General features: G+C 36.7%; 1 protein-coding gene across 1 annotated transcript; it reads left to right on the forward strand.

Annotated features, from left to right (window-relative positions):
* Window positions 1–6,228: 6,228 nt before the first annotated feature.
* Window positions 6,229–8,665, forward strand: LOC111383804 (wall-associated receptor kinase 2-like). The gene is made up of 3 exons (XM_023007967.1): window positions 6,229–7,181; window positions 7,338–7,499; window positions 7,734–8,665. Exons 1-3 carry the CDS (start codon window positions 6,290–6,292, stop codon window positions 8,663–8,665), a joined length of 1,986 nt encoding a protein of 661 aa, XP_022863735.1. The 5' UTR covers window positions 6,229–6,289.
* Window positions 8,666–9,503: the final 838 nt, after the last annotated feature.

Consider the following 9,503-nt stretch of genomic DNA (forward strand, 5'->3'; position numbering starts at 1 on the left):
GCCTAGGAACTAGGTTCCAAACATTATTTCGAACGAATTGATTAAGCTCCTCATGCATGACATTCACCCAGCATTCATCTCTAAGGGCTTCCTCTACTTAGGTTCAATCTGGGATACATAGCTAGTATATGTTAGGTTATTTAGAACTCTCCTTCTTAACCTCATTCCTTCATCCAAATCCCCAATGATGTTAACCTTAGGATGATTAGATTTGACCTTGGAAGATGGTTCTCTAGAATTTTAGATTGATCCCAATTTGGTAGACCCTGCTCAGATATGTTTTCTGAGGATCGTGGAGATTTTGGGATTGAGTGCTCTTTATTTTCAGCAGTGGCTACTTGATCTTCACTTAGATCTTCTATGTCAACCTCATTTTTAGCACTCTCCCCCTCAGTAAAGGCATCATCAATAACAACATTTATAGATTCCAAGACACTCTGAGTACGCAAGTTGTAAACTCGGTATGCTCTACAGTTCTTAGAATATCCTAGAAAAATCCCATCATCACTTTTGGAATCAAACTTGCCAAGATTTTCTCTATCCCTCAGAGTGTAGCATTTGCTACCGAACACTCGAAAGTATTTAACAGCAGGCTTCTTGCCTTTCCAGATCTCATAGGGAGTCTTGTCTGATTTCGATCTCAAGTATACCCTATTTATTATGTGGCATGCGGTGCTAATAGCTTCACCCCAGAAATGTATTGCTAGATCCTTGTCGTGAAGCATGGCCATAGCCATTTCTTAAAGCACTATATTATTCCTCTCAACAACTCCATTTTGTTGTGGCGTGATTGGTGAGGAGAACTTATACTTAATCCCCTCCTCCAAGCAGAAGTTTTTTAGATTGAAGTTTTCAAATTCTTTTCCATGATCACTTCGAACCCTAGAAATAGGAAGATTTTTTCAACTTTGAGTCTTTTGCATAAGGACTTAACCAGATCACCCGTCTCAAATTTTTCTCTTAACAGATCAATCTAGGTAAATCTAGAAAAATCATCTACCACAACCAGGATATACCATTTGCCTCCTAGGCTCTCTACCCTAGATGGTCCCATTAAATCCATATGGAGAAGCTCTAGGGGTCTATTCGCCAAGATTTTCGAGGTTCGCTTATGGTTTATCCTGAGTTGCTTTCCTTGTTGACACGACTTGCACACAACATTCTCACTTTGATCAATCTTAGGTAAACCATTGACAATCTTCTTTTTTGACCAATTTAGACAGACTTCTGTAGTTAACATGACCGAGTCTTTGATGCCAGAGTTCAGACATATCAATTTTAGCACTACTGCACACATAGTTCGAGTTTGGAAGAACTCCATAACAGTTATCAAATGTTCTAACACCTTCAAGAACAACACCACCAGAAGCGTCATAAATAGTGCATCTCTTTTGGACAAAACTCACTTCATAGTCAGCATCATAGATTTGACTAATGTTCAATAAGTTGGACTTAAGGCCCTCTACATAAAGTACATTGGATATTGTAGGAAGTCCAGCAATGATGATGGAGCCTTTGCCTCGGATGGGTGTCGTAGCTCCATCCCCAAAGGTAACTACACCTCGTTGCAGTCATCAAAGAAAGAGAATAAAGCATTGTTACCATACATGTGTCTAGAATAAGCACTATCAAGATACCACATACATGTATTTTGTGCCTTATATGCAACATGAGCAACAAAACATTTTAGATTCTTAGTATACTCACCCACATCAGATTTCTTTACCCAAACTTTTCTCGAGGTCGAGGTGATCCTAGTCAACCTTGTTACCATCTCAGTTAAGTGGCTAACCTGATTTGAAAGGAAGTTTACTTGACCGGGGATATCCTGACTTCGATTCCTATTTACTAGCTTTCGACACCTAGGTCTCGTGTGGCCTAAGGCACCACAGTGATGACAAGTCGGTATGAACCTAGGTTCAAATGTACATGAGTGTTGATTATGAAAATTAGGTGTAGAGATCTTATGAGCTCTAGTGGCCTTCAGTCCATTAAAATTTTTGTCTTTGGATTCTGGATTTGTTGAAACATTAGATCTGTTGGAAGCGAGGACAAATGTGGTCTTTGATAGACTAGACACATTGTTATCATTCTTCACAAATCCTAGACCTTGCCTATTTCCAGCTGGTTTGTTCATTCCTAACATATCGTCTAGTTTCTTAGTTCCACTCGCAAATGATTGTAGTTGAGTCTTGGATCTCTCTAATTCACAGGTCAATGTCTTGACCCTGTCCTCTAATTTCTCATTGACACACTTCAACTCACTGAGATTCTTGGATGAGACTTGAAGTTCATAGGTCATTTTCTCCTTCTCTCTCTCAAGCTCGTCTACCTTCTTAGATAAGGCTTTATTTACCTTTTTGATCTTGAGACTTTTCTTAAACAGAAGTTGATAAGTCTAATTTATATCTGTCTCATCCTCCGAATCATCATGGGACTTGTCACTCTCCACGTCCTCCTCAACCTTCTTACTTTCCTTGTCTGACTTGCTCTTGACAGTAGATACAAAAGCCATATAGCCCTTTTCCTCCTCACTGCTTGAGGAATCACTTTGTTCACTTAAATTAGAATCATCATCAGTCAAGGACACGGTTAATGCCTTCCTACTCCCTTTCGTTAGATCTTTCTTAAAGCTAGGACATTCATTTCTATAGTGCCCAAATCATTGACACTCATGACACCTAACCCCTTGAGATTTTTTACTAGGGTTCCCAGCAGTTGATTTATCATCCTTCTCTCTTTGCAATTTGCTAGGGGCTCCTCTCATTTTCTCTTGAGGCCATTTTTTGCCCTTTAAGACTTTTTGGAATTTTTTTACAAAGTAGGCAATCTCCTCATCTCTAAGAGTTTCCATGTCAGATGATTCAGACTCCCCTTCCCTAACAGTGTTCAGGGCTATGACTTGTTTTTTCTTGGTTGTGAAATGGTGAGTTCATAGGTTTGAAGGGATCCTACGAGTTCTTCTATCTTAATTGTATCTAGATCATTGCTTTCTTCAATAGCTGTAACTTTAGATCTAAATCTCTCGGGCAAGGATCTAAGAACCTTCCTCACAATTTTGGGCTCGGGAATCCTCTCACCTAGGTTGAAACTAGAGTTAACAATGTCATTCAATTTGGCATAGAACTCATCAAAAGATTTATCATCCTTCATCCTAATTTCTTCAAACCTTGAGGTTAGCATTTGCAATTTTGAATTTTTTACAATTTTAGTTCCCTCATGCGTAGTCTTTAAAATGTCCCATACCTCTTTAGCAGTTTCACACATTGATAATCTCCTAAATTCTTCGGGAGACACAGACATAAACAAGGCATGAAGTCCTTTGCTATTCCAATTGCAATCAGCTAATTCTTCCTTAGTCCAAAGTGAAATATCAGTTAGATTGACAATACTTGACACAGTTGTAGAAGGGGGTTTCCAACCATTTTGTACGCACACCCAAACACGTTCATCTAAGGACTTAAGAAAAGCACGCATCCTAACCTTCCAGTAGGCATAGTTGCTTCCGTCAAAATACGGAGGCACAGACAGTGATTGACTCATCTAGACAACAATGGGTCAGGACTCGAGTTTTGGCTCCGATACCACTTGAAATATCGTAGTTCGACCCAATCAACACCTAGAGGGGGGTGAATAGGTGTTTATGCGAAATTTCCTTTATCAATCAATTAATTATTACAACATGTTACAAAAATTAATTTATCCAGATCAGTTCACATACTTTACTATCCTATGTTTGAATACCGATCATAAATTAATTTGAGAAATATAAATAACACAATTATTTGATGACAGAGAAACCCCAATGTGGGTAAAACTCCGGGCCCAAGCCAGTAGGAATCCATTCTAAACGTAAATGAAACTTACAATCAGCTAGACTCAACCTACACTAGCTTTTCTGATATCCTGACCATAGTTTCCTCAAGCCCTTCCTAAAATGTGTGATCCTGCACCAATTCCCGGCACCTAGCCATCCTGGATTGCGTGCTACACCAATTCCCAAGTCTTGATTTTGTCTATCTCCTGTGGATTCAAGAGAACCACCTGTTTTCTAATGAACGGGACTCCGATCTCCTTCCTCGATCTCCAAGAATCAACAAAGGCACTAGAAGATTGTGTTGTGGTGTTTGATGAATGTTGATTTGATCTTTTTCATGTAATTGATCAAATCAAATATAGGATTGAATGAGAAAGTTAAAATGTAGGAGAGTTGTCCTCAATTTCAATACCTTCAAAGCACTATTCCAATTCGGCGCAGTTTTTCTCATGTATGTCTTTTTGGTATTTCTGGTCGGGTTACAATGTCGAAAAAAGGAAAATAGGGTTTTATGGGTAACACTGTCGCTCGAGAGACAAGCAAGTGACGTTATTTCACTCGAGCGAAGTGGGGACGAGAAGCGAGCGACGACCATTCTGTTTTTGTCGCTCGAGCAACCACTTGGCGAGCAACTAGCGAAACTTCGACAACACATCTTGCCCTCCTTCATAGCTCGAACCCTAGCACACTTTGCCAAAATTGCAATTGAGTCCCTCATCTTTTATACATGTGCACAATGACCCCATATCCTTTAATAATTGACAAATTGACCCCAAACTTTTGAGCATTTACATTTTTACCCTTTTGTTCACAGAATAGCCAATACAAAATCTAACAAATATTTAAATATTGAAGTTTCCATGCTATAGAAGACTTTCTAGCGATGCATAATAGTCTTGTGGAATCTATTTATTCTTCACAATAGTATTTGGAAAAGAATAGCCTAATTAAATATTTAGCATAGGGAAGAATATCTCCGCTCGTGTAAAGTAACTACTTTTATTTTTATTATTTGCATTCTATAAATTATGTATTGATCTGATTCACTCGCCAGTCTTGATATATTATATGGAAGTTTTAGACTACAACAAAAATTTTCATAAATTGAAACAACAGCTATCTTTAGAGATGGACATTCCACGGGATATTATTCAAACTAGGCAACTGTAGAAATTAATCCTTCGACAAATAGACTTTCTATATATATATATATATATATATATATATAGAATACAAGTTAATTTACAGGGACGTTTCGAGAGAAGACTTTGCATGTTATATATATTTCATCATTGAATTATTCTAATTGATCTGTTACTACGGACAATACAAATAAAATGAAGGAAAAAAATAAAACCTGAAAGTCTCTATGGCCATGGGATTGTATTTTTCTGAAAACTCGATTCATTTGGTGATAGTTTCTCGATAAAAATTGTATAATCTCTACCGATATTTAGATATAAAAATTTCCATGTTGTAGAAGACTTTCTAACTATGCATATAGTCCCATGGAACCTACTTATTCTTCACACCAGTGGATAACTGATTCAGCCCTTTGGAAAAGAATAGTCTAATTGAAAATTCAGTTTAGGAAAGAGTCCCTCCATATAATCCACAACAACAGCAATAGAGAGGGAAACTCCACGGGATATTATTCAAACTTTGAAAAATTAAGGCCTAAAAAATTAATTTTTCGATCAACTTACAAATAGACTTTTTACATCTTAATTTCCATGGACTTACCAATACAAGAATTTGCAAATTATATAAATATCTCTTATTGATATACGTTTTATATCATTATTGGACTTCTATTCTATTACTACGTGTTAAAGATATGAAAAATATTGTTGAGAATAATATCTATCATATTTTTCCTTTTAGTGTAGGATTATTTTCTTTAGTAATTGATTGTGTAATTATTACACAATCTTTTCTTTCACGTTATTTCCTTTTACACTTATTTGTAACCCTATAAATAGGGTCTTCTACTTTGTAATACACAAGAGTTTATTATGTGCAATTTATAATATTTTAACACTACGTACAAATGTACTATAGAAATAAAACCAATCTAAAAGTCTCAATGGCCATGGGATTGCATTTTCTAAAAACCCATTTTATTCGGGCAATTCTGCTTCTATATTTCTCAATATCAATTTCAAGTTCCACCCATAGCTTATGATGGTCACCACTGTTGCCCGTCATGATTATGATGGAAGCTTTAGACTACAAGAAAATTTCCAGTCATGATTATGATGGAAGTTAATTTCCATGGACTTAGTAAGAGAAGACTTTTAACGCGTAGGAGAAGACTTTTGCCGCGTTAATTTCCATGGACTTAGTAAGAGAAGACTTTGCAAGTTTATAAATGTATCTTATTTTAATAATATTATCAGAGAGCTAATTCTGTTACTACATGCAATACAAATACAACCAAGGAAAAATTACAATATAGAAGTCTCCATAGCCATGGGATTGCATTTTTTGAAAACCCAATGCATTCTGGCAATTCTGATTACATTTGTCTCAACATCAATTTCAAGTTCTCTCCCAGATGCCAATTTCCAAATAGCGAAGCCAAACTGTAAGAATCTTTGTGGAAACGTACCCATTCCCTTCCCTTTTGGCACTACCGAAGCATGTTTCTATAACAGGTCATTCTTAGTCACTTGTAATGAAACCTTCAGTCCTCCCAAAGCATTTGTAACGAACTCGACCGTAGAAATCACTAACATATCCCTGGAGGGCCAATTGCGCGTCCTAAGCTACATAGCGAAAGACTGTTATTATCAGAATGGCAACAGAAGCCTGCATAATGCTCCCTTGATACAATTAATCTGGGGCCTCTCCATCAGTACTGCAAATAAATTCACCGTGGTTGGTTGCGATACTAATGGTTTTGTGCATGGTCGGCGGTTTAACAAAAATTTTTATCGGACAGGGTGTAATTCTTATTGCGGATCCAAGGAGGATTTGGCAGACGGTATGTGCTCTGGTCTAGGCTGCTGCCAAACTTCTATCCCAAAAGACGTGCGGAGAGCAGAGATGACATTGCAGAGCTATGATAAATTCAAAAATGTGTGGGACTTCAACAATTGCAGCTATAGTTTCCTTGCTGAAGAAAGTGCATTCAATTTTACTCCAAGTAGTCTTTCCAGCCTGAGGAATGTAATAAGTCTTCCTATGGTGGTTGACTGGGCGGTTGGAGATGGAACTTGTGTGGAGGCTCAAAATAACATGTCTAGTTATGCATGTAAAAGTTTGAATTCCAAGTGTAAAGAACCCGATAATGGTTATGGGTATCGCTGTTATTGCGATGAGGGTTTCCGAGGAAACCCATACCTCGATGGTGGCTGTCAAGGTAGGTTTGATTTAATTTAATTTTTTTCCCCTCTAGGTAATATCTTGATATACATAAATAGCTTGCTCTGGTTGAGCAACTAATGTCATTTTATATTCAGTGCTTGAAGAATATACTTCATTTGCTTTGCTGTTTTTGTTATTTTTTCTTATGCAGATATTGATGAATGTCTAGATCCAAACAATAAATGTGAAAAGGGATGTAAGAACATACCGGGGAATTATACCTGTACTTGCCCGGAAGGTTACCATGGCGACGGGTTGAAATATGGACAAGGTTGCATTCGTGGTGAATCACTCATCTTCAAACTTGTTGCAGGTTAGTATGAATTCTTTGGGTAGTTCTTAACCTTTTCTCTCATTTTTTGGGACCAGCGTACAATGCCAATAGAATCTCGCGAATTTGAGTAACCTTTAATATAAACCCATATTTCCCAAAAAAAATAAAATAATAATAATAAAATAAAATTCTAGCCTGTTGGTTCAATGAAAATAAAGTGAGAAAATGAAGTTAATGTCAATTCTTTTTGCTCCTTTAAAATTTTAATAACAGGGATTGCTCTAGGCTTCATTGTTCTTCTGCTTGGTGCCTGTTGGTTGTACTTGGAACTCAAGAGAAGAAAGTTGATCACAATGAAGCAGAAATTCTTTCTTCAAAATGGTGGATTAATGTTGCAAGAACAACTCATTAGAAGAGACTACTCTCCCGATACAATGAAAATATTCACTTCCGCGGAGCTCAAGAAAGCAACAAACAACTTCCATGACGATAGGATTATCGGTCAAGGAGGTTTTGGCACTGTATACAAAGGCTTTCTATCAGATAATAGAATAGTTGCCATCAAGAAGTCCAAAGAGGTTGATCCAAACCAAATCGAGCAATTTATCAATGAGGTGATTGTTCTTTCCCAAATAAACCACAAGAATGTTGTCAGGCTTTTTGGATGTTGTTTAGAAACACAAGTTCCTCTACTAGTTTATGAATTCGTCAACAACGGCACCCTTTTTGAACACATAAACAATGAAACAAAAGCACACGCTCTTTCTTGGGACAAGCGCTTAACAATAGCTACAGAAGCTGCTGGTGTGCTTGCATATTTGCACTCGGCAGCTTCACCTCCAATCATACACAGAGACGTCAAGTCAGCTAATATTCTTTTAGACAATAATTTCACTGCAAAAGTGTCTGATTTTGGAGCATCGAGATTAGTTCCTGCGGATCAAACTCGATTATCAACTATGGTGCAAGGAACATTTGGATACTTAGACCCGGAATACATGCAAACAAACCAATTAACGGAAAAAAGTGACGTTTATAGTTATGGAGTAGTCCTTGTGGAGTTATTAACAGGAAAAAAAGCATTGAGCTATGAGAGACCAGAGGAGGAGAGAAATTTAGCAAGCTATTTTCTTTCTAGACTGAATCAAGGCCGTTTATACCGAGTTCTTGAAGATAACATTGTATCCGAAGGCCGTCAATTGTGAAAAGGAAAGAAAGAGAGAACGAATCCCGACAGATGGCTGCAGTATTTCTCGACAGTTGGGTGAATCCCGACAGATGAACTGTCATTCCCGACAGTTAGCTATATGCATTCTCGACAGATGACAGATGTCACTGTCCTGCCGACGAGTGCAGTCATCTGTCGACACAGGTTTCAGTGACAGTGTCTCGACACATAACTGTGGGCACTGACGACATTGCACGTGCATTTAGAAATAACATCGGGGTTTACTGGCAAATTTTCTGTGTCCGTAATATGCATATGAATTATAATCATTTCTCAACTACAAATGTGTTTGATAGCATTAATGGTTATAATCTTTTCTCAACTGCCGAGAAGTTTCAAATGTATTTGGTAGCATTAATGGTTGTAATCATTTCTCAACTACAACATCACAACCTATTTCTAGAAATAAATGACCGAATGCTTCATTAAATATGGAATACTTCACATTTGCCTAAATATTTTTGATATGTTTTTCCTTCAAAAATATAAAAAAAAAAAAAGAACATAATGATTAATAGTAGTGATTATCATGTTGTTTTTAATATTTTAAAAAGAGTAAGCTATTACATAAAAATATAAACAATTCGTAATAACTGACCTTTCAAAATAGATGAAGAAGATAGATGAAGTAATGTTTTCTTGATCAAGAAGAAAATGGATGAAGAAGATGAATGAAATAAGGGTTTGTTTAATAAGAAATTTGTTTTTTTTATGTTAACTGGGTTTTTAAGGATTTTATATTCATTTTTTATTAACTAAATTCGTATTTTACAATATAATATTCATATATTCAATGATTATAATATAGAAATTAA

This window comes from Olea europaea, unplaced genomic scaffold (genome assembly GCF_002742605.1).
Source record: "Olea europaea var. sylvestris unplaced genomic scaffold, O_europaea_v1 scaffold2763, whole genome shotgun sequence".
Lineage (NCBI taxonomy): Eukaryota > Viridiplantae > Streptophyta > Magnoliopsida > Lamiales > Oleaceae > Olea > Olea europaea.

What these genes read in the sequence shown, in the direction of transcription:
- LOC111383804 (XM_023007967.1), top strand. Translation starts at nt 6,290, where the DNA reads ATGGGATTGCATTTTTTGAAAACCCAATGCATTCTGGCAATTCTGATT. An exon ending in CCTCGATGGTGGCTGTCAAG is followed by an intron (nt 7,182 to 7,337) that starts GTAGGTTTGATT and finishes TTTCTTATGCAG; the next exon opens with ATATTGATGAATGTCTAGAT. An exon ending in CATCTTCAAACTTGTTGCAG is followed by an intron (nt 7,500 to 7,733) that starts GTTAGTATGAAT and finishes TTTTAATAACAG; the next exon opens with GGATTGCTCTAGGCTTCATT.